Here is a 26,376-nt window from a genome sequence, read left to right as displayed (position 1 = left end):
CGCTCACCAGCCATCTACAAAAGAAGCCATGGGCTGACTACAATGACTAAACTTGAAAGGGGAAGACATTCCTTTGTAGTTCACGTTTGCTGGCTTTGAAGTCACTGTAAGTCTTACCAGTGACTTCAATGGGACTAGCTTTGCACTTTTGTATTAGCCATTGTTTTATCCTTACTCCTTTCAAAATTCCAGACAATAACAGTTCTTATTGTAATCCTGACAGAGCAATTAGGCTCCAGTCCACACCTGCACCCAACTTTTTTTCTTAACACAGCATTCTTTGAGCTCCTCTTCTCTGAACAGAATTATGAGATCTGAATTAATGGTGTCTCTCAACTCTACTCAGTGCCTCTGTTTTTCATGACCTGCTCAAGAACATTAAATTCTTCAAGGCTTGTACAGCTGATCTTTGGTTAAGACCAGCTGTAGGTTTCACCTATGGTTTTATGAGTGTGCTTAACAGAAAAAGAAAAGCTTCTTTTTATCAGGGTAATTAAGCAATAACAGAATGACAGAATGTGGATTAAAGTGTAATCATTCACAGGTGCATTCATAGCATGTTTTTAGTCATGAGTTCAGAAGCTGAATCGCATTCCCAGTGTGACAACCTATGAATTACTGCTCCAATTTAAAAATTTGAAATTGTTTTTGAAATAATAAAACATTTTCTTTCTATCTTTAAAATATAAACCAGATACGTACACACCACAAATACTTACTGAGAAAACACGAGGTTCTCATCCCTCCGAGGCACCCCCAATCTCTCATCTTTTTAGTGTTGAGTGTGCAAGCCTCAGAGCTTTGTCTACACAGCCCACTATGTCCACCAATACTCCTGTCTAACTTTGGGCTACAGCTGGAACAGCCCCTGCTCACTTGTTAGTGCCTTTGCAGCATGTGATTGAGGAAAGGTACCCAGAGGAAACCATTTGTCCCAATGGTTGCTTGTACAGCTCCCCCTTCTCACTCACTTGGGGGGAAGCTGAATGCCTAACGACAGACCCGAAGAGGAAATGTTGGGTGCTTCCAAAACCTGCAGCTACGCCGCCATCCCTAGACATCCAGCCACGTGAAGGATGAGGAGAGCCCTGGGCAGTGCCCACCTCAACTCTAGCCAAAACGACCCCTGGCTTTTTGAAGCACCTTTGGGCTGTGGGGTGGTATATACACTGGCACCAGACATTTACCATGACGAGTAGCAGGGAACTTTTATGAGATACTCTGTTTCACAAAGCTGCTGCACAGAGGGATTCTGCAACACGGAGCGGCTTGTTTGGGAAGGGTGACTAATAGGATTAGTACCACTTACTCCCCATCTTCTTATGCAATTTATATTTTGCTAAGCACTTCCAAGCCGTGGCTCTCTCCCCAATTGCTGCATGGTTTCACTTGCAGCGGTGGCAGGGGAGCCCCTGAGAGGAATACAGCCTGTGGAGCTAGACCTGATATGAAACCCAGACACAAATAACATGGTATTTTCCCTTCAGCAAAAAAATCCCCATGACAAGAAACAGCACCAGTGACTTCAAAAGACAAAGATTTTTTTCCTAGCTTTCTGTAATGTTTGTTACAGGACAAGACCACAGGTTTCATTTATTTATCTTTTTTGCCACTGACATTTCAAATGGCTAATTAAATCAAAATGAATAGCTGATGTCCTTTGAACTATTCATGAATTAAAACTAATGTGGCACCAGGGCGGCCCTGTGAAGTGACGCAAGGGATAATTTTGTTCAGTTATTTATTAAGGGCTTGATCCTGCCACAGAATCTGTTATGCTTATCTAAGTGCCTGTACTGAATACTATACTCTCATTTTTGTGAGTAAATCTTAACGTGACCCATGTGCACGGAACCATGCACTAAAGTAGCAGGCAAGGTGGTGTAAATGTATGCTTATGCTTATAGATTTTTCTGTTTTGTTAAATAGAGAACACAACAAGGTTCCTATGCATAATCTATAGACTTAAAGCTATTTACTGGATGGTACACAAACAGAGACATATATACAGGAGGAGCTACTTGCCATCAACACAGGAAGGTCTGTTTCTTGTAGTCCCAGCCACTTTCCCAGGTAGACAGGAGCATTTTACTGTTTGTGATCTTTCCTCAATTCGATTCTTATTACAGCATCTGTGTGCTGCTATAACTTCACACGTTCCTCCTTCTGGCAAAAAAGAAAAAAGAAAAAAAAGAAAAAAAGAAAAAGAGAATATTGACACTCTGATTAGGAAGAGCAGCAGTGGCTAATCAAAGCACCCAGGCATGCTCCTGTCTGTGTCTCTGCACGGCTTCTATGCAGGTGGGATTACAACGTTATTTCTCCCATTATGCGTGCTCCTGAATAAGCCAGGTGCTGCTATACTTCAGTTTTAATAGGGAATGCAGATAAATGTCCCTCTAGAGTAGATATAGCTTGCCTGTCTTATATCAGAAGCTTCTCTGACATCAGCAAAATTTTTGGCCTAAAAATGGCCATGTCAAGGTCTGGGCCTGAAGAAATGTAGGTAACAACTACAGTAAACGTGCAACAACTGTTGGCTGATTTTGTACTTGTAATATTGGAGACCTCTTCCCCCAAACATTCTCTCATACGAGGACAGGGGCTAAGGGAATCCATCTAGAAATAAGTTTTTTCTCCAAGTATTTGATTCTATACCAGTACTCAGCCCTTAGGGGATGATGATCAGCCTCTGCAAATTACAGGATGGTCCAACAGCATTTCCCTTCGCTACCCCACTCACTAAATTGGCAGTTTTAAGGGCAGGAAACATTCCCATTGAGTGCAAGATCACCAGGCTTAATTTGTCTTCTCCCTAATTGATCTTTATGAACATTTGCAATAGTTTGATTAGGTAGAGAACACAAAGGAGTGATAGACAGATAGACGGTGGCTTAAGGTTTATGAATACTTGGTGGTTGTGGCATATGCTACGCACAAAAATGAAGCATCAAGTGTATGATTGCCATTCACCTTAGTAGTACAGTGCAAGGAGATGAGTCACCACAGTGGGCTAATGCACTGCCCAAGTAATTTCTTCGTTCCTCAGTTCAGATTGTTTTAGCTCATAATCACCAAGTATTTAATAGTGCCAGTCTGCTCCCCACAGATACTCGGCTACTTCATGAAATTGTGGCATAACTTTGGCAGGATTTGTTTAAACTTAGTACAAAACATGATGCACAGCCTACTAAAGAGCAGGATGTGTAAGAAGATTTGCTAGGTTTGCTAGAAAAGCATTATTACTCCATGCCACTATGAAATGCTAACTGTACATTGCTTTTACTATAGCATAAAAAGCATTATTCCTATCTTTGGCTTTCACTCTTCTTTTTGAAACAACTTTGGGAGCTTTTGAACACTATAGTAACCCTGCAGCCAGGTAGGAGAACAAGCAGTGTGGAGATGCTGATCCACGTCTGGCTGTGAACAAGGGATTTTGGAAAAGATCTGGGAGTCCAGTGGCATCTCCCTGCGCAGGAGCGAGTCCAGCTACCTGGTAATTCTACAAATGTGGTATTTCTGTAGTGAAGCACTAGGGTAGATGGGCAGGGAGGAGTCTCCCTTCACTATGTGCTGTTAAGGTCATATGGTGGTGTGCCATAAGGTGTACCCGCAGTATTAAGTAGTGTAACAACTACCAATGAACAGGGACTCCAGAAAGTGTGGAAATGTTTTATAATATTAAATTTTCAAACCACTGACTGTCCAGGGTGAGTCAGTGGATGAAAGCCTGTGAACGTCCATTAGGGTAAATGAGCTCAGGTTGCATGGTGATGGGCTTAAGCACTGATGAGTTTGCAAGCATGAGACAAGAGTAACTGCAGTAAATATTTAACTCATCTGGAGAGAAATGCTGCTTCATGTATTAGTTATTAGGTGCATTTGGCATGCTGACACAAGCTTTTTGAAAGCCAATAGGTGTCACAGAAGAGAGATCCCAACAATTCAGAAAGCCATCATCTGACAAATGGTCTTTTAAGTGTCTCTTAGGAGTAAGAGGAATTGTGACGATCAACTCGGCCCCAAATGCTTGTATTTTTCTATGAAGTAATTCTTCAGATAAATTCCCTGTTCCCCCATCCAAATCATATTGAAAGCAATGAAAAGATTCTCATTGGTTAATTCGTCTTATGGTCATGCCCTAAGAGAAGAAAGATTTGGGATTTTATTGATCGCAACCTCAACAATAAAGATAATGTATGCAGTAATAAGCATTTCTAATTTTAGACTACATAGGCTGTGTGGTAAATATCTGTGAATAAGCTAAATGCTTAATTTTCTCTATTAATTTGCTGTATGAGTACTAATAACCACATGAGCTAGTCTTGCTTATTTGGTTATCTATTCAAAATAATGGGTTGTGGTGGATGAGCTTTGTAACGCCTTTAATTGTTATGTGGAAGCGCAAGTTGCTGCAGCAGTAAAGAATTTAACTCAAAGTGTATAGTTGTTTAGGAGTAGCAAAACATAATGAAACTATAAAAGCAATGAAAAAACACTTGTTTTACCACTAGACAGTTAAGTACATTAATTGGAACTTTTATCTGCATGGACTATATCTGTAATGCAAATAATAATAATAATAATAATAATAACAACAACAACAACAACAACAACAGTAATAAAAAGACCCTCCCCAGTGCTGATACAGAAGAAAAAATCCATCTCACATGGAGAAAGTTATGCATGTTACACACCCGGTTTTCCTGGAAAATTTGTTACGTGGGATCAGATTTTTCCATTAAAGCACAGTTAGCCTCTGAATGACTGCTGGATAGCACTGCATGCAATGTGTTTTGCTGGTATATATTTTAGCAGCCATGCATATACATGTTAGACCTTTTAAAAGCCATATATGAACTGGGAAGAGATAGAGGTACCCAGACAAATACAAATGGACACAGTGAGACTAGGAAAAAACCTCATTGAAAATGCACACTCTTGATTACGTTAGTCACAGAAATATATATATCACAAATATACTGGGGGATACAGACATGTTCAACTGAAATCTCTATTTTAGCTGTACAAATGAGGAAACAAGTTAGAGTGGGGAGAGGAACATGAATCAATCTTCAGTTTCCACTGAAAAAAATGTTAACATGTTCAGATGTATATGTGAAGTACCTTTTTAATCTGTGATTTTTATTTTTTCTTTCTGACTGACTTTTTTTTGGGGGGGGGGGGAGAGAGCACCAAGAAATGCTGTAATACCAACACCTGAGGACTTCTGCTCCTGAACCAGTGATTTTTTTTCAGTGGTTCTTCTAGGTTATGGGAAGACCTGGCGAGATGTTACAGTGCTGGGAGTCCTGAAAAAATGTGAATTATTGACCTGCTAGGCTGTGAGTGCAGCAAAAGTTTAAATCCTTGTCACAAAGAACAGAAATGTCTTTTTTTGGAAGTTTATGGTCTATTGAGCTAAGGTAGCTTCTGGCTTTGTTTCCACAATAACAGCCTCATCCAACTCATTCAAGTCAACAGGGGATTTGCCATTGATCTTTAAAGGAGACAGAAGGGCCCTAAAATCCTCTAAGTAAGTGTCTTCTGAATGTTTTGTTGACAGTTACATTTCATGAAGTGGCTGCTTTATCCACCTGGTAAGAAAAATACCTTATGTTTTTTTAATTCCCTCCTGCCCCAAGAAAATAAGAAAAAAGTTTAGAAATGAAATAGGAACTTGCAAATCAGGAATAGCTTTGCTCTTTCGTCAAGAAGCTTTGGAGGTGAATGAAAATGTCCTAACATGACTTATATCCTCTTCACACCAAACATTAGCAGGACTTGATAGTAAGAACAGCTGACCCTTTCTGAGCGCTCAGTTCACGGGATGCCCTGAACTTTGCATGAAGGAAATGTGAAGCCTACCAAAGCAAGAGGGACAGAACTGGCTGCCAGGAAGGATGCTGGGCTGTTGAAGATGGCAACTGTCTGTGGTATTACGACTCTGCTCATATTTCCTAGCCTTTCGGAAGTATTTGTTCTGCATAGGCTCAAAATACAAAACTGTAGAAATTATATATCATTCTTCCTGTAAAACAGGGACAACTGTTTGTTACTCCTGCAAATGGTTTAATTCTAATTGGAAGGCACTACACTCCTGAAATCATGTTCATTTTTGTCTCTTATAAAGCCACCTTGAGTTTACACACTGCAGAGTGAAATATTATATCATGAGTATGAGCTTACTGTGGGTGGCTGTGATTTAAAATATCTAATCATCTATAGGGTCTGAGTGCATGCCTGGCAGAAGCCAAAAAGCCATCTTCTAGTCATCTCTGGTTTTTATGTCTCTAGCTGAGAGGTAATAATAAAATCATATTTTGCACTTCAAAATTATAACTCGCCTCTGTATTCTAACCAAGCCTAAACTTACCAGTAAACAAACATAAAAAAGGCAAACAGCACTACTGATTTGTGTTGTACATTGAGGAAGTCATTAACTATGACTCAGGTAGCAAAACTTATACGTTCTCTCTTTGACAGTGATGACAATTTAATAGTATTTGACTCTGCTGAGTTACATGGAGCATCCTGCAGCAATGAGAGAGTTTGTTTATCAAAATGATAAACATGTTTTCATTTCCTCCTTGGCTGCATGTATGTGATCAGAAGTCTAAGGCCATCAAGAAATCACTTATTCTGGCCACCAGGCAGACATTAAGCTATTCACGACCATCTGTGCTTGAAATGAGTTCCGCTTAATGGACCTTCCTAGGGCAGGTCAGTCATAATGAATGCATGTGTGCATGAATGCATGAGCAAAGCACCGCTTAGGTGAGACTTCTTGGGTTGTTTGGCGGAGGCACAGACAGTTGATAGATAAGATATGCCCTTCTTTTTGGGGTCATATGCCCAGTGATTTTAGAATTCAGATCCTCTGTTACGTTTGCTTCCATCTCATCGTCAATGCACCACGCAACCTAATCCAGTTGAAGGTTGTTGCAAGAACTTGTTCATGTTACTCGCAAAAAAATAGTGATACCCAAACAGCTACATAGGCTTTGCTGGTCAGATTCTGCCCTCTGTTACACTGTAAGCAATCCATCGTGGGAATACCAGCAAAGGGAATCATATGGACCAATTTTATCAAGATTTCCAGACGGTTCATTAGGACTATTACTGGTTTTGATAGCTCTATTTATTTCTACAGCTTCAGCTAGACAGTCTATGTCCCAGTGTTATCATCCTGTTTGGGGTCATATACTATACACTATTCTGATAAATGCTTAAATATATGCAGATGTTGCTAGACCTAGAAAATCAGAGAATTAGGACTATTACTGGTTTTGATAGCTCTATTTATTTCTACAGCTTCAGCTAGACAGTCTATGTCCCAGTGTTGTCATCCTGTTTGGGGTCATATACCCATACACTATTCTGATAAATGCTTAAGTATATGCAGATGTTGCTAGACCTAGAAGATCAGAGAAAACTTTAAACAGAATTAAATTGTTTAGACTTCAAGCAAATGTTTAACAACGTGACAGTAAAACTTCTTCAGACACTTGAAGACTTTCTGAAAAAGTGCTTACAGAAACTAATGGGTAAAAAAGTTTGCACCCTTGCCACCTCACATCTTTATACAAACATCCTAGAGAAAGAAAAGGCAACCCTGTGATAGCCATTTTTACATTTGCTAAAAAGAATTCAGATTTCGGGGCTGCAGTTTGAAGAGTTTGCAGTTTGAATAAGCTTTGGAAACTTCCCAGGTGTAATTAATACATTCATAAGCTTTAATCAAAATGTTTATGCCAACTAACGTGCCAGAACTACAGACTACACTGTGCTCAGGGGAAAATACTACACTTTAAGAAATAATAAGCCACTACTATGTTAGTTACAAAATAACGTATTTGCTTCTGACGGGAATGTGTAACAGATGGAAAAACAAAGTCCCATGCTACTCCACGAGTCACTTCATAAGCGAACAAATAAAAGACTCCTTATAGCCACAGTGCAATTACACTCCAATTTTTGTTTTACATATAATCCACTGACGCTCTGTATCTGCTCCAGAAGGAAAAGGATCAAGCTTACATGATACACGTCCTCACACAGAGGAGTGTGCATTTCTGCGCATGGAGAGTGACAGTGGCTGCAGAGCAATCAGATAGGGCTTAGGGTTTTTACTCATTTTTATAAGGTCGAGGTTAACTGCACCTCAGCTGCCAGAGTGCTATCAGATCCAATGAAGTTACAAAACAGTTGAATTTGGCCCATGAACTTTAAGTAGCACAAAGGTACCATTAAAAAATGGACCCAAGTATAAAAAGTCAGCATTAAGCCATACTTAATTCTTTCCCATTATGATAACTGATAGAAATAGATTCATGGGTTACTCATTATATATGGAGTTACAGTAACCGTGGGAATTTGTAACGCACTGCACATGCTCCACAAGCCTCCTGCTTATATACTGGATTTTTTTTTGCCCAGTGGATCAGAATAGACCGCAGTGGTCTGTTCCCTAAATTTATATTTTCATTAATATTCAGTATTTCCACTGTTCATTATGTGGGATATATATTATTTTCAGTTTGAGAAGGCTCTATGCAACTGCAGCAACATAAGCGATTCCCATTGTGGGTCATTAAGTTTTAGGCTGAGATATTATTTTCTCGAATGTTGTTGCTAGGAAAGGGTTCTGGAGACACAGGGTACCTCCTCTAACGAAAACGCTATTTGTTTACAAAAGACCAGAACAAGTAGTTCCATGAGGAGTGTGGCTAGCAAAATTTGATTTCCTGTGGATTTGCACCTTGTGGTTCATTTCAAACTCCTATTGAGCTTCTTCCGATGTCTAGGTCACTTAAAAGAGTACTCATGGAGGTCACAGCTCAGCCGGGAGCCCATGGGCCTCTTTCCTGGCGGCGGTGCAACGTTCTTGTTCAGTTCAGGCCCCGGTTTCTGTATCACTGATACAACGACCCTATTTCTAGTAAGACCAGAAATGTACCGTCTTGGTTTGTGTTGACCCATTGCACACATGGTCGGAGTCTGGAGAAGAACTGCTGGACAAAGCAGGTCAGCTACAGATGGAAATTAATTTCATACCAAGCCAAAATTTTGATAGATTCTGGAGTCAGAATTCAAAGGCTAAGAGGGGCAATGTGCACTCAGCACAGGCATCTCTGGTTATTTACAGTGCTATAAGCTAATTTTCTAAGAGTAGTTTCGACAGAAAAGGCCATTTCTATGAAACCAAACTTTTCCACCAAAATCCATAACAAAAAAATTTCTAGAGGAAAAGAATATCTTTAAAATATTTTGTTTGGCAGAATGTTAATATTTCATTTGAATACTAACTCTTTTTTTTTTCATTTGTATTTTATTTCCCATTCAGCATAATAGGGGAAGCAGGGATATGCAAAGCTCTAATTAGCACATGCATTTGTAGTCTTTTACGATTTTCTACTAATGCTCTCTGCCATCAGCCACAGGAGGCTTTTTATCCGAGAGATTTACAGATTCTTATACTTACACCCAGAATAGACTCTGATCCTCAAGAACTGGTTTATTCACTGAAATTAAAAATAAGTATTTTTTGCAAAGAAGAAATGGTACGGATTCTACTCTTGAATTCACAAAGAAAACCCAGAGCACACCAGTGTATGAGATGTGGGTAGATCTAGGGCAGGCTTATGGATTTCCATATCAAACCAATATACACACTAGAGAATAGGTCTTTCTACTAAAGAGCCTTGCAAATTGATCTCCTGAGAAATTTGCACAGTACCTTATTCTTATGCATATTAAAAAAAAAAAATCTCTTAAAGATGAATCAAAGGAAAAATGGTATCCAGAAAAACAAGACAGTCTTCTAGCAGCTACTGCCTCTGGCACATCGCATCTCAAATGGCAATGCAATAACCAGCGTCGGCTGAAGTATTCAAGAGGACAACAGGGCAAGAGTGGCTGGAGAGGAATGCTGATGAAGAATTTGTTTCTAGCTGTTATTGAAGCGGAGTTATGGGTAGTTTTAATTATGATTTTGCGTGCACGTGTGCAGTATACACATACACAAAAATGACAGAGTTTATGAGAAAATCTCACTTATTGCATGTGTATGCTCTCCCTGACAGCAGAGTGAAAGCAACCAGGCAGAACTGTCTGCAGAAGACCATACACGTACCCCGTACATTTGATTGCTTTTTTGTCACAGGGAGCATTGAAAGTGACTTGCAATAGGTACTGTTAGCATTCTTGTATTGATGAACTACAAAAAGCAGCTATGTAACTCATGAGGCAGTCAAGAATTCAATGTTCTCTTAGTGGGGATCTTCAGTCTTTCAATGAGATTTTTTTACTTCAAAGGGAGATAAATTACAGCAACTTTGAGAAATGGAGGTTAGAAATTAGAAGTTTTGGTGGGATTTACAGCTCTGGAATGCCATTAAGAGGTGTATATGAAGAGGTAGAACTTTCAAAATTCAGAAAAAGAAGAACGTTATTTTTGAGAAATAATTTCAGTTCCATATCAAAAAGTAATAGGCATTATGACTCTAAATTCCGTCTACTTTCAGTGAGATATGACACTCCTAAAGGTCTATATCACTTGTAAATGGGATTTTTTGGTCTACATGATGCAGGTCTACTAAGGCTGAGCATAAAATCTGGAAGTATCTTTAAAAAAATCTTGCCCTTGGTCACTTGGGTGGTTTGGAAAATTTAATAATTGATTTGTCAGAGAGGACAAAAAAAACATTTTGGGCAAAACAGATGTAATATGCCTGCATTGAAGCAGAGCTCCTCCTGTAACTTAAACTGCAAGCAGCAGTATAAAACTAGAGATTAAAAAGACCTACTATGCTATTCTGATCGTTGCTTTGCAGCTGCACAATTCATCCCCAGAACAAATTTTCTAGGTAACAAAGCTGTGGAGAAATGAACATTGCTGCTGCTGAACAGAAACGAACATTTCCAATATTGGCATCTCTAGTTCCTTGCCAGAGCACAATGAAAATCCAAAGTGGAATTACGCCTGAAAATATCCTAACAACAAAACTTGGGTGAACCACGGAATGTTGTTCTTGGGGCCTCAAAATGTTGTTGTTCTAACTGCTGCCAGCAAAAGGCATCCAAAGAATGTACGTTAAGTTAAATGAGTCTTAGAAAAGGCACACAATGAAAGAAAGATAGGATAACTCTCTTTTCAGATGGAATAATTAGGCTGATAAGAAATATGCGATTTAGGCACAGCTGCTGATGAGAAACAAATACAGAAGTGTGCATGAGAAGTAGTTACTAAGAAAGGATTTAAAAATTATTCTGTCAACCATGCGAGCACTGTTTGGTCCTGCCAGAGTCTCGCTCTTGCACAACAGGCTTTCCCCAAGCACCTTGATGTTTCCAGATCTCTAAAACTGCCTAATCCTTTTATTAAATGCCTTTATCTTCAGCCTGCTCTCCAAACTGGGACACTATATTACTTTTCCCATCAACCTCAAAAGAGACTCAAAATTGCTTATTACACTCATAACATATCCTTTATTGTTTCATATGATACATGAAAATCTCACACTTTTAGGATTTCTGTTAAATATTCATAAATAAATCTACTGATTACGAAGAAGATCAGCAATAACCAACTTTAAAATCCAGGCTTTCAAGTCGGACAAAGTGATGGAAAAGCAGAACAATGTTGTTCTATACAGTTTGTCTTTTGATATGATTGCTGCAGATAAACTCATCCCCAGATAATTTTATCCACTAAGATGATTAGCCTATGGACAGTCTATGATGTGTTTACTGAGCAGAGTAACATAGTTTATGGTAATGCTCTTGTCATGCTTTATAAATGTGTGAGGTGGTTTTTATGAAGTAGTTAGATAAGGGGTGGTGAAAGTAATGTGATCCATAAAGAAAGTACAGTGACAAAGAGCTAGGATTGCAGAGATACTATAGACAGACTGATATAGAGAATTATACCCAGTGCAGAAGCCACATTAATCTTCCAAAGAACGGCAATAAATAAAATAACAAGGAGGAACGGGACTGAAAGAATTTGGCCAATGTATAAAACTGAGGTGTTAGGGCGTGATCAAAGTGAAGATGTTTTGAATGGGATCTCTTACAGATGAGTTGTCTTGCTATAGCAGCAGTAACATTTTCGTCAATGGGGTTGACCACGTGTTACAAAATCCACGAAAAGGAAAACAAAGGACCATAAGTTACAGCATATGTAATGAAAATGTCACTGTACAGGTGCTGTGTGCCACCAGCAGCAGCAGTAAATTCTATACTCTGCTGCAGCTAAGCAATGTCAAGCAATCATTTCTCAGTCATTTTTCAGAGGACAAGCGTGCACATTATCCCACCCCATATATTCCTAGAGTCATTCACACGATGACCACCAGCAGCTGGTCCTACATTTGAGTAGAAAATGATACCTTTGCCAGAACTGACTGTACAGTGGTACAGAAGGACAGAGGATGGAACCGAAGGAACAGAAGCAATCAGTTGTTTTTGCACAGAAAGCGTTTTACACTGCATATATTATCCATAGCAGAAGAACCTGGTAGTCTCCAGCCTGAGGAATTTATAGCGCACTCATTACTGAACTTTATTTAGCTTCAAGCACAGTCAAACACTTCAGTAAATGTTACAGACTGGATATGCGAACAGCAATATTTTAATTTTCAGGCTACTATACTGTGGTTATAAATTAACAAGTTAAAAAAATTCTCTCTCAAAATAATCTACTTCATCCAGACCTAAGCATGATTAAGCTGTTTACTACTGGTCAGGACCAAACTACATCTGAGGGAGAGGGAGGGAAGCAGAGGATGATGTGGGATTCAGACCTTACCGTTCTCAAGATTTAACTCTTCATTGTGGCCGCTTCTATGGGAAGCCTTAGTGGAAGGGTGTTTGCCTCCTCCACACCAAAATTTTAAGGGAGAGGAAAATGGCAATATTTTATTTCATGATAACTTTTGGTTCCTCTTATTGTCTTCTTTTTGTTTTGTTTCGGTGACATTCATCTCAAACAAATCAAGTCTGACTGATTTTCTCTTTTTCCAAACTATTTTGAACATTCCCAAGACCTCCTTTCCCCTGCATTTTCCCATAGCCACTATGCTGAGCTGCCTTTTTTTGCATGAGTCTCCATGTTTTGATGTCTCTCTCCTCCCTGTTTCTGTTGATGAGCAATATTTTATTTCCTGTCACCTTGATTTGCTCTGTCTTTCTGCTCCAGCTTTCAGCATACAATTCTAACCGTGATTTATTCTGGTTCCCCTCTCTCTCTTTTTACCTTTTTTGTAACTGCATTGAATGTTTCTCTCTTTGACAATTTCTTTCTCGTCTCTCTTGAAGCTCCTGGTGAACAACACAATGCAGTACTATATCCTAATAATTGATCGTCTGGCTCCTGTTCAGATTTGTACTGCTTCTTTGAATACATGCGCAATTCAGTTCACTCTGTTCCCTTATAATATGAATAAAAAGGGCTGCATACTTGAGTGGAAATATGTGAAGTCTAGTGAGCAAATAATTTCCTACTTTGAAAGCAACGTGTGATACATTACAGCATTGGCTTGAAATTCATATTAATTTATTTTTTATTAGTTAAACAGTAGTAGTGTGCTGGGAGCTCTGTAGTTAGCAGAACCAAAAAGGCCAGACAGAAAATGCATGTATTTTTCTCTCTCCTGTTTACCCTTGGTAATGATCTGTATTCATCCAAATACTATCTCTGAGAATTTGGAATAGGCTTTTTTAAATTAAATTTGCTTTTTAAACAGATTTTTTTTAAAAAAAATGACACTTCATTGGCAAACATCAATAAATTTCAATTCAACATAAAATCCCTATGTCTCGGAGGGGTTATAATTCATGTAACTCAATTACTTTTAGCTAATGATTTCCAGTTTCTTTCCTATATGGTACTACAGCCAAGAAACATTATGACGTACTCATATTCTCATCAAAAAGGGGAACGTATCTTGAAAGCTGAAGTCCAGACAGAGAAGGAAATTGGAAATTACTTGAACTATGTCTCTTATGATCACGACGCAGCCATTTTACATTAAAACAAAATAATTCAACTTTTAGTCCAAAATAAACCAAACAATATATTTCCATGCAATCACACACACAGAAAAGCACGTGTCCTTATGCATGTGCTGCAACTTCCTAAGGAAAAGCAGCTAGTCTAATGCGCTGCAGATGCTGTGCCGATTGCCGCAGCGCATGCAAATGGTTCTCCTTCCCTCAATTCTTCTTAGACTTGTCCTGATGCATGTCCAGCTTTGTCTGCTTTCGAGCTAGTTGGAGAAACATCATTTAATTCAACTCCAAATGTTTTGCTTCAGATAGCTCAGGTTTAACTGCCATCCCATAGGGTTCATGTGCATCCAGGGTGTGCAGCTCCAGGTGAGCCCCAGCAGAGAAACTACCCTAATGCTCTGAACGCTCAGTTCAGCTACCTGAATTTCCAATCTTGAAAGTTTTGGATAATTTTGGATATAAACTGGGCTCTCATTACAAATAAAAAAATGAGAAATGCCTGCAAACTAGAAATAGGGCATCTCTGCCAACTCTTTCTAATACTGTGTTGGAAATTAGGAGCAGAAGAGGTCATCTTGCCCAGTCCTTTCCCAGTATCAAAATGTTTCCCTCTGCATACTCATGAGCATCTTGCTCAATTTATTTTCACATTACTTAAGCAATTGGGCTTCTGCTGGTGCAACAGGGGATCCTCTGAAGATACCATTCTAGCGTTTAATGTGCTCTACCATTGGGCTGAACAGCAAAAAAATGTTCTGTGTTTTCTTTTACTCAGTTTTCCTCATTAACCCTAATTGTAATGCTATGACCAACTGAACACAACTATTCCCTATTCTGTGTTTACAGATGTCAGATACGTTTTAGATGGTCATCACATCCCCCATCATCATTATTCCCACTTAGTCAAACTGTGCATTTGCTGCTTCTCTTCATCTTTCTTCATAAGCCTGCCTCCATCACCTTAATTATGTCTATAGTTCTTCTCTGCATCATTGACATCACTGGTACTGATGTTTTTAAGATTCCACTATATAACAATAACATTATTATTAACAGTGATAAAAATTCTGTGCTCTTAAGTTGATGAGTATTATTATCATCTCCATTTAAGAGAGGAAATCTGCCCTATTTTCCCAACCCAGCATTTATCTCTAGTCTGCTCTTCAGTCCTGTTAACAAAAACATAGACAACCAACACAAGTTAATCAATTTTCCAAAATATTTGAGCATCAGTGTATAAACTACCAGATACACTCACATTTATCTATTACTGCTTAGGCACGCAGGCACTATGGAGATAGACAAGGAATAGATAGAAACAGAGACAGATGCTGTGTAATAGAAAATCTAGCCAACAGTCTAAGAGTGGAAGAGGGATGCCATATCTAATTGAAATGGCGCTCTGTGCTTTCCAGCAGTGTTCTCAACAAGAAAAGAGACTATTACCTCCTGCGCTTTGAGAAAATGCCATCATTTCCCTATTTTTTTCATCCCCACTGTCGCAGCTAGCAATTTTCCAAAATTAATACTTAAATACTTCTTTTCCCCAGATATATTAGTTCACATTTTTCTAGTTCTACTCACATTATCTCCTGGGCCTTCAAATTTTTCTGATCCTTTTTATTACAAGTCTTGGACTTCGGTGAAATCTGTCATAACGCATATTTTAATATCACTGGTAAATGGGCAGAGGCCCTGTTTCCTATGAGCCACAACCTGGATAGAACAGTCTCCAGATCTTTATTTTAAAATTTGAAAGATGAAAGTGATTTTTTGCTTGGCAGAAAACTAAACTAGCACTTGCAATACCTCTATGGCCCAGAACGGAGTAAGGGGAACAGAGTTTTAAGCCCAATCTGCTAAGAAATCCAGCACTGCAAAGATGTGGGTTTCCCTCTTTTTCCAAAGGGAGTCTTCTCCTAACACTACCAAACTGCACACTAACAAAGAAGGAATTTAATGCTGCAGCCAGGGAAACTACTGACTTTTGACTGAACAAACAAAAATGTAATATCAGAAATACCTTTAAGGCAGGCTTGGTTGACAAACAGGTGTTCTCTCTGTAAGACAGTTTTCTTATTGATCTGTGCTAACATCTTGCAGAAGTGAACAATCTCATTGCCATGTCAAAGGCTAACCATTTGTGAACAAGTAATGCAGCCAGAAAATCCATGTTGCTACAATAATAGCTTTAGGATGTGGGTCTTATTTCAATCATCACAAAAAGAAATCCATAGAAAACATCTAAAAAATTCTTTCTCTGATAAATTAATGTATCTAGAAAAATACTTTTACTTACACAAATTTCGTCTAAATAAATTACAATAATTTACACACTCTATCAAGCAGGTAAGTTACTGAAATAATTGGAAAGTTCATTTATTCCATTTCCTGCTTTGATATTGCAATCACCTTCTCACAGTCTCATGCATCGTAGTCCTTCTCTTATTTAGCAAGCATAATTCTCTCTGTGGGACAAATCACCTCTTCAATATCTGAATATATATGTTAATACTTTCAGGATCAGATACTTCTTTTCACATGAATAAACAATATTCAGCCATACTGGAACCAGAATTTTAGATTTAAAGGCCATTCTGAGGGATTTATATGCAAGCACAGGATCATACTGAGAGGCAGACTAGTGAATTAATGGTGCTGGAACAGAAATCTAATGGCAGAGCTTTCTCAGACCAGGAGATGGTCTTGCGAGAAATTTTCTAGCTCAGTGAGATAGCACTAGGTCCTAAATAATTGTCATGTCAGAAGATGCTGATGGGCTCAAGTTTTGGGTAAAGGATTTAATAATCCGACTGCTACCTTAAAAACATCTCCCAGGAGCTTCCTTATATCAAGGTCATGAATTGTTGTTATTATTATTATTATTAATAATAATAATAATCTGCCTTTGAGAAGTTACTGGACATTGTCCAGTCTATATCTAAGTGTTAAGTGTATAATTTTATCATTGAAAAATCTAAGGTTCAGGCTAGATCTGGAAGACTTAAACGTTGTCCTCCTGCTCACTGGTTATGCTTGGGGAACAGCCTCATGGAGTACCACCAGTGTGGCATCCAGAAACAATTGTGGTTCCCATCCTCCTGATGATGACCTCATGGTCTCTTCCACCCAGGCAAGACTGGTGAGAGCACTTGAGTGCAGACGTTTCACTGGCACAGTTGAATTCTAAGATGTTTGCCATAACTAGCAACTAAAGAAGTGCAAATTTCTATACCTTCCTGTTTACATCTAAGATAATGGTGTCAGTGCAGAGGGCACGGAGCAGAAAGATCACGGGCTCGTAACATCTGAGCTCCTGGTCCTGAGCTGCAGCAGAGACAGAGTCAGGGAGGGAATCAGCTCAGTGCACAGCACAAGAGAAAGCTGGGCTGAGAAGAGGCACAATAGGACACAGCTGCCCCAAATTTCCCATTTTCCTTCCCTGCTTTGTTCGTTCATGTTTTCATTGCAGCAATCAAAAGCCTATCATCCCCAGCCAATGTAGGCAAGCTATCTGTGAGGTCTATTCAATTTGTGCATAAATATTCCACTGCTTGCTGCTTTCCAAACAGATCAAATCTCCTGGGTGTTTGTAGTCTCCTCCCCACTATCACTATTTTGTTGGCTTGTTTCTGCTGAAAATTTACACGATCCTAAAGCATTGATTCCAATTATTTTTAAACCAGGTTGGATAAAGAAAGTATTGTAGAGACTGACGGTAGAAAAAATGACTGCAGAGAGAAAATAGAAAATACAGCACTGTCAGTAATTCAGCAAACTCATGGTTCTCTCTTCTTGGGCTCTTTCAACCCAAAACCTCAAAAACAACCAATTGACACTTCTTGATGTATATACATGAATAAACATAAATAAATAAACAAGCATACTTCTTTACTTTTCAAAGTAATTAGCTTTTAAAGTATTACCAGGGAGCTGAACAAATGTACCATATAGTTCCAAAAACAATGCAAGAGAAACTGTTTGCATTTGAATGAATTTAGTTTGCTAGTACCATGCATGTATCAGCTGAGTGAACACTTAATATTGAACATTAATTCTACAAACGAAATCGCGCAAAGCTGTTGTCTCTGTTAGTTTGCTTCCAAGATTAATCCTTGTTTATGTTAGAGGTTGTGTGTCCTAAATAAATGACTAACTGTGACTGCTTCAAAAAGGATGATATTTAAGATGATTGAAAATATGCACTGATCAATGTCCTAGACAAACAAGCTCTTAGCTGGTGATGCTCATTCACTGACCCTCACTCAGTAAGAAATTCTTTTTATCATGCTGTGAGTTTCATCAGATGGTCATCAGCGTGATGGACTGATGATAGCTCTGCTCTCTTCTGGCCAGTTATCTAACATAAGGGCTTTCCAGTCAACAGCTCTTGGTTTCATGGCTTTGTTTCTGATCCTCGAGAGAGAGAGAGTTAGCACTTGGGCATCAGAACAAAGCAAAAAAGAAAAGTGTAAAACTACACTGAAACTTCTTGAAGAAATACAGGTTTAGTTAAAGTGAATATTTAAGCTGAACTCCCCAGAGAGTTTTTGTTGTTGATTGGGGGGGGGGGAAGGAGAGAGAGAAAGAGAGAAAAGTCATTTTGGCAAAAGATGATGGCAATCATCTCTGCCAAAGATGCAAGACTCCAAATGTCAATGACAAGAGATGAAATAAAATCTCCTGTTTCAGCCAAATTCCCTTGGGTAGGAATGAAACAGCGTCCTAAGAAAACTTCAATCCCTTCACAAAGTAGCAGACACCATCTCATCAAGATTATTTTCTGAGAAGTATCATCCACTGCTCTTTGTATCAGTCCCATAAGGTAGCAAGATCTAGTTACTGCCACCCTGCAGATTTTTGAAAGCCCTCCATAGAATTAGGCTTCAATAACCTGGTTATCAAACCGTGACGTCCATCATAGCCTCACTCATCGCTTCCTGGTAGCAGGTGGTTTTGCTGTGTGTGCAACAGGAAACACAAACTTTGAAGAGCTTAATCAGATTGTAAAATTCATTACCAGATGATTCAGGAACATTCACAGTCACAAAAGAGTCAACCTCTCTACCCAAACCAGGTGCCACTTACATTCTTTTGTATGCTATAAGAATTGAAATGAAGAAAAACAAAATACTAGCCTATTTCCACTAGGCAAAGATAGCAGCGTTAAAGTTCCTCATGGAACATTATGGAATGTTCCCTCATGAATAATGCTCAAATTTTATGATGGTGAATGCCAATATAAGCCATTAGAAAAGGGACAGGATTCTGACTTGGATAATTGCATTGCACTTAAATTCATGCTGCAGACGAATGTACTCATCTGTTCACTCCTGGAACTGCATGCATGTTGGCGGTGTGTCATTATGTCCCACCCCAGAGAAGGTTGCACTGTAGCATGATTCACAATAGTGTTATGTATTTCTTACTCCTTTGAATGAGGCAGAACACCTTTTATGAAGCTTACCTGGCAAATGGACCTAACACATCCTGGTGTGATTTCTCTTAAATTAATGCAGTTATATAAAGTAAATGCTTTCTCTCTTATTTGTAGAGGTTTGAGATTTTTAGTATGAAAGCCACTACTAGAGAAAAGTAAAAATAAGGGCTTACAATTTACTCAAAATTCACAAAGGAAAAATATAAGCTGGAAGAACCTACATCTATATCTTCAAGGGAAGATTCATAATTCTGTGTTTAAAAAACTTTTTGATATACTTTTAGTCTCTCAGGAACAGTAAATGACAGTTATAAGGGCAGCTGCTACACACAACAGTCCTCTGAACAGCTGATCTGACATATAACAGCAATTCTGCAGCTCTCAGCCTGCATACAATGTTAGCACTTAACTCCTATGAACAAGACAGTTCTCCACTGACCCTGCTAGCTAAAAGAGTAACTAAATCAAGTTATCCCACAGTAGCTGCTGATTTTGCATGTCTACGTGGAGATGTGCTAAAAGACCTGAGTACTAGAAAAGGTTAAAGATAAATACCCTGACAAACAGGCACCTTTCAGAAACTTCAATTTTGTCCCCAAAACAAAGTCCTCCAAAATCACTTGCTATTCTGGAAGGTGTTTGCCTTAGATCTGACTTTATTCATAACGAAGCCAATAAACATTTATTAACAAAACTCAGTAAAATAGCAATATAAAGTGAATAGAAGAGGACAAAAAAAAGTCAACTGCAAGTCATTGACGCAACCCCCAAAGCCCCATATGAGGAGATAAGGTTTGCCCAACTGTGAAAAGTAAATATTAAACTGGCGGTGACTAATACCAGTTAAGAACAAAATCTGAGTGCTTCTAACCAAAATAAGAGTGACTTTCTGGAAAAGACTATTATTAGGATTGCTGAACAAGAGGCATGGTTTGAAATGATGTGTAATCAGGGTACTGCTAAATGTCAAGGAAATACGAATTTTCACTGTGTCTTCCAGTACCAAGCCCAGGAGTTACGACAGAATATGCAGCTGAAGGTTCAAACAAATAAGGGAGACTTTCTCACACAAGGCACATGAACTGAAAGTTTTCCATGAGCTCACAAAGTGGTTAGACAAGCAAATGGGAGAAAAGTCTTTTAAGGGTTACTAAACACAATCCCTGAATCACAAACTATGGAAAACTGGGAAAGTCTAAGGGGAAAGTGTCCCTATTTGTTTATCACTCCTGTACTCTACCTTAGCATGTGCTGCGACTGCTACTGGAGACAAGATACTGGATTCCTGGCCTGACCCAGTATGGTTGTTTTTAAATTCCCAGAGATGGTCCCGATGTCGCAGAGGTCATTCTTCTAGTCATCTGAAAATAGTAACCCACTGCAAAGTATCACCAATTTATTTAGGACACATATTCCTAAAATAAGTCATATATTGGGAATTTCATATCCCTTTGCAGGTCTTGCATTTCTGTTTTTTCTGTTCTTATCCAGAGCAAATCTCCTTCACGCTTCCATCTCCTGTATTCTCTTTGTACTCAAACCACATCAGTTTTGATGTGCTCTCTCAAAAGAAGACTCATGCTATGAAATGCCATCAGAAGTACACACTCAAAGTTTTGTTTATTCCATTCATCATCTGACAGCCTGTCTTGCGGAGCCTTGTCCAGAGTCACTGCTACAGGATGGAACAAGGAAGGAAATGTCAAAGTTGGCATGCACATTCCCCAATGTGATTTGTGTTGCTAGCCACACCTTCTCGAAAACTTCTTTGTACTTATGCTTCAAACTAAGGATGAATGTCCCACGCGTCTGAGAAATCCTCAGAGCATCCCAGGTTCACTGCTAAATGGCCCTTAACCATGTACAAACCTGCAACATAAACAGTGCCAAACTAGATCAGAACAATTGTCCCTCATCTGTTCTGTCCTCGTTCTGACAGAAGAAACACAAAGGGCTTCAAAGCAACAGTAAAGAAGCCCATAAATGGGACAATTACAATATAGCCTGCTTATACACTTACATCCTGGCGAATAAGAGCTCCTATTCCTTCAGAAGCATTTTTAATCCTATGCAAAGTCACGATGTTCAAATGATCCAGCAAAATATCCTTATTATTTTATGTCCCTGGTACTACTGATACACTGTGCATTTCACATATGTTACACACTGTATTAATAAATATTTTGAACCTGGTTCCCTATATTAGTTTCATAAATTTCTTGAGTGTCTGCACTCATTCATTAAGAGAGCTGCAAATAATAACTGTTATTCTGCAGTTCCATTTCATGCCTCTTCATGAGTTTTTCTTTACTGTACGTGGTCACCAACACATCAGTTTTTGCTCATATAAAGCTATTTCCTTGTCTCTCAAACCTATTACCTGGCTCCTCTTTTAGTTTTCACTGGTGCTTTGGATTTGACGACAGAAGTGGGGATGTGAATCCATCAGTAGACACATCTTAAATTCATAATGACGTTCAAGAATTCAGTATTCAATCCAGTATTTCCCACCCCATATTTATCCTAGTGTGCCAGAGCAAGCATTTCAGTAGTCACCAGTTTGGGCACACCTATTTCACTTTGACGATGTTTTTTCCAATAACCAATGCTTTCATAATAAATCATCCTTTGCGGTTTCACCAGATGGATGATTTGTTGCCTCACTACGACAAGAGCAGTAGGTGGCCCCAGGTGACTCACCCCTGGGACTACTCTAGCTCTGCTTTTTAATAATTCTTGGCCTCTTTCTCTGTTTTCTTCCTATCGTCTTGGGCTCGAACTCCTGTTAAGCTATTCTGCAGTCTCTGCTAGCCCCTAGAAAAAATTCACCACACGTTCCCCTGGGTGCTCTTGTCTCTCTGTAGTTTACGTCTCGACAACATCACCTTCCCTAGTTCTTCACTTACATGATCCTTCACAGATCCATTATTCATTTTCAGAGCACAATGTTGCTAACCACATCACACGTTGGATCATGTTAACTACAGTGCAGGGTGAGCAGATGTTCTGCTCAGGAGATGAATCAGGTCTTTGAATCAAGTAGTTAGATTTAATTAGAGCCCAGTACGGTGAGGCACATCCACGAGGACTACCTTTAGCCCAGAGATGATCGTTTAAGTGGCACTTTAAATGCCCATCTCCCTCCACTGAATATAAAGGCAGAATAATGCCGCAAGGCTAAAATTAGCCTTTGTGATTTTCCTTCTGTGTACACATTTTTTGTTTTATTTTTCCTGCTTTTATCAACACTGAAAATCATGTGCCCTTATACTACCCATTCATCTAGTTTTATTAGTCCCTGGGAAACTCTCTGTCGTGTTCTCCATCACCCAAGACTGTCGACTGTATCAGTCTTTCTAAGTCAAGTCTTTCCATGTGCTTCATAATTTTTTTTTTACACCATACTTTTCCAAACTTGCCAGATCATTGCCCAAACCTTTAGTAAATCTAATTTATGGTAAACATATCTCTTAGTGATAATTAATTAACATTAAAAATAAGATATAACTGTAACAAATATTTCTGTGTACCTCTGGAAACACTTGAAAGTAGTGTTAACACATTAAAGGCATTACTGAAGAGAATTCATTATTTGCACATACACACACACCCCCCCAATGTACACACACTGTTCCATGAGCATTATTAAACTGTACTTTGTCTTGGCTACTGAAAGATAAGGTCGTCTTAATTTTAAGACTGGTCTGTATGCAGTGTGAAAGAAATTCATATTACATCAGGGACCACAAACTACTGTTATGCAGTGGTTGCGCATGTCAGCCTGTAAAAACTCGATGTGCATGCACGGGGCAGGCAATTGTGCACATCAGCATCCATCAAGGTCTGCAACCGTCAGTGCTGAGCATGCCTGACTGTGGCCTGCGTGCAGATATAAAGTTTTCCATGTTATACTCATAGGGCCTATTACAGAAAATCTGTGTTGATTAGGGATGAGCAGTACATTTTTCTGTATTTTTTCAGAGCATTAAAATATGTTCTGTAATATATTTTTAGCTCAGTTCATTAAATACACGCACAAACATGCTCACATATCTATAATTCCACTAGGCTACTCTTAGAGTTTTGCTAAGCAATATTGAACACTGGGTACTGCATATTTTGTGTTTTACTATTACTGCCATGAGCTTCACAAACTTAATTGCCAGAGTGACAATATTTCAGACAGAGTTGTGAATTGAGGCCGTTGTTGGAAGACTGTGTATTACATCTGAAGCGGTGGAGGGCAGATATTTGATATCGGGGGGTTTGTGTGGAAGTGTTAGAATTCTAATCATGGAAAGCCAATTCTGCTGAATACCATCCATGCCTACAAGGTATTGTATGTCACTAAGGGATATGTCAAGGTCTTTCTACCACACTGCTTGATTCTTGATGCCAATCATCGAAGAGCAATTGGAGAAAAGGCAAAACACTATCACCCTTGTATATGTTTTTTAAAACATACTTTAGGTTGTGGACAAGAGATGTTGATTCCCTTTCCCAAATACGGTAACAGGTTAATGCCCTTATGCTTGGGCATTTTCACAAACTAGCTCCTGTCCACTTTGATTTTTCCTTTGATTGCAGCAGGTCACACGCACATCAATTTAACTGAACAGCAACACCAATAAATATCTGTAGCACTCAACTCAGCTTCAACTTCTCAGCCTCAAGCTAGGTGTTGCATATGGAGTGAGGAGGTATTTCTTCATTCCTATACCTACTACTATCAAAATAATTATTGGGTGTCTAAACATAATTCACAGGTAAAACAGAAGGGAAAAGTCATCTCTCTGATAATATAGTAGAATCAATAGCAATAATTAACTAATCAGATGGTAATAACATACAGAAGAAGTGGAATGGAGAAAGAAAAAAGCTGAAGTTCAAAATCAGTAGCATCAGGAATTTGAAGAAAACAGACATTTCCGTCTCCGACTCAGCTCTTACTCACTTTGAATTTCCCCAGCTATTCTGAGCATATGTAGCAAAATCCACTAAAGTACCTTTCTAAGGTGCTTCTCAGGAATTAATGTAGCTGAAAAGAAACCTAACTCAGCAAGACAGCTCATAGTGGTAAAGTTGACAGGAGATTTGGTCCCTGTCTGCCACAAAATCTCAAGGCAAAATCCTGGTCCCACTGAAGAAATTGGCAAATGTGGAAAGGACTTCACACTATCTGCTTAATTATTTAAACTGAAAACTGCCTTATTTATGGAATGTGGACTGCACAAAATTAATCTGTCTTCATTTTATCTGTGCAGCCTTTTTCAGCCTCTGGTGAGGGATTCCAACCTCTAAATGCAAGGGGGTCAGTAGAACTTGAAAGTTCATTTTGTGGGATTGTTCCTTTCTCTCCTGTTCTGGGCTGTAAATGATACAATTACTAGGACATAATGAAAAAGTCTCTGAAGTTTATCCACCACAGTCCCAGGAACCCAGGTCTTTCCTTAGTTAATTTTGTCATACGGAAGTATCTTTCCATATGTGTTAACCTCCAAGATTGGATGGGTTTATTGTTTTCATTTTCTAGCAAAATAGTTCAAGGAAGAGAAAGAAAGGATGAAATAAAACGCTCAAAGGAACGTGCAACACCAGATCAATGTGTCTGGCTGCTGAAGCTGAACGGATCCAGCCAAAAAACCTACTCTAATAAAGGCAGTGTTTCATCCCTTTACTGCTTCTAAAGCAACCCCCCAAACTGATGTGAATCAGTGCTTCCCGAAAACTTCAGTAAACCCACAGTATTCTCATGAACTTTGCAGAAGCTTCCCTTTTAATATCAAGTGTTAACTGCAATATAAAATACCAATTGAGTTATGCTTTGATAGTTTTTGCTTGGGTAAAATAGACAATGAGGCTTTACTCTTAGTTACATTAATATTTAATCTGGAGTAAATTTGGTGCCTGCTCTGACTATAAGCAAGGGTAAAATGAATAAATCAATGCTATATTGCCATTAAGGGATGCCTCCTCCCACAACTTGCGGATTCCTTTTACGTGATGGATTTCTACTCTCCATCAGTAAAATGTTACACAGGAGCAACAGAAACAGCACCACAGTTGATTTATGAACCCTTAATAGTTTAATTTCAAAAGTATAAAGTATTGTCCAAACCTATGAAGATGGTTATGGAAGTAAATACATTATCATTTTCATTGAAGTATGAGAAAACTTTTTCTCCCTCTTTCATTATATTGTCAACATATTAATGTGTAGTACAGTGCTTTCTTGTTCAGCATAAACGAGTAAGATTTCCACATAAATCAGTCTTTTAAACATCTTTGTGTCTTAGTATGATGCCAAACTGTGAATTTAAATGGTTGCATAGGCCATATTTATTTGTACAGAATGTATTTCAAGTGACTACCTAGAACAAGATCAGTAATACAAATTTAGCAAATTCTCAAGCCGCTGAGTAAGCCGTTGTATCACAGGGCAAATCCACTGAGTAACTAATGAAGCAAGTTTAGCCCCATTTCTTCCATCTGTGGACCCTTTTGTCTCTCAATACTTATCAGGTGACAATGCAAGTTGGCATCTTGTTATTGAAGGAAGTTTTGTATTAGCCATGACAATAATACCACTGAGATTCAATAACTAATGTCACTTACAGCTGGAACAAAGTAAAAATCAGGAGTTAACCAAGCAGCAATCAGCTCAATCCCTGATGAGGTACACATTCTCAGAAAAGGCATTTTAGCTGTTCAGGTGACCAATTAATATACTTTGATGTTTGCTTTCCAGTCCTCCAGCTTTACTATGGAACAGCTTAAACATTACAGACAATTATGTACAAAACATGGTCAAAGAGTGTCCTGATTGTGTCCATACAGCATCCAAACTCCTCCACAACTTCCTTCAACAGCCCTTACGACTACTGGAAAGTATGGGTGAAAATAATGAACACTATCCATAT

At 38.8% G+C, this 26,376-nt stretch overlaps 1 protein-coding gene across 1 annotated transcript in view; it reads right to left on the bottom strand.

Moving 5' to 3' along the window:
- Positions 1 to 26,376, bottom strand: part of FAM19A1 (family with sequence similarity 19 (chemokine (C-C motif)-like), member A1) — a 234,835-nt gene that overhangs the window by 48,755 nt on the left and 159,704 nt on the right. The window contains exon 3 of the mRNA XM_009329809.1: positions 2,026 to 2,166. Within this exon, the coding sequence (XP_009328084.1) occupies positions 2,026 to 2,166 (141 nt within the window). The remainder of the gene's footprint in view (positions 1 to 2,025; positions 2,167 to 26,376) is intronic.

The sequence above is a fragment of the Pygoscelis adeliae genome, unplaced genomic scaffold (genome assembly GCF_000699105.1).
Source record: "Pygoscelis adeliae isolate BGI_AS28 unplaced genomic scaffold, ASM69910v1 Scaffold67, whole genome shotgun sequence".
NCBI lineage: Eukaryota > Metazoa > Chordata > Aves > Sphenisciformes > Spheniscidae > Pygoscelis > Pygoscelis adeliae.
The sequence above is the reverse complement of the archived record's forward strand: the minus strand, read 5'-3'. Positions and strand labels throughout refer to the sequence as shown.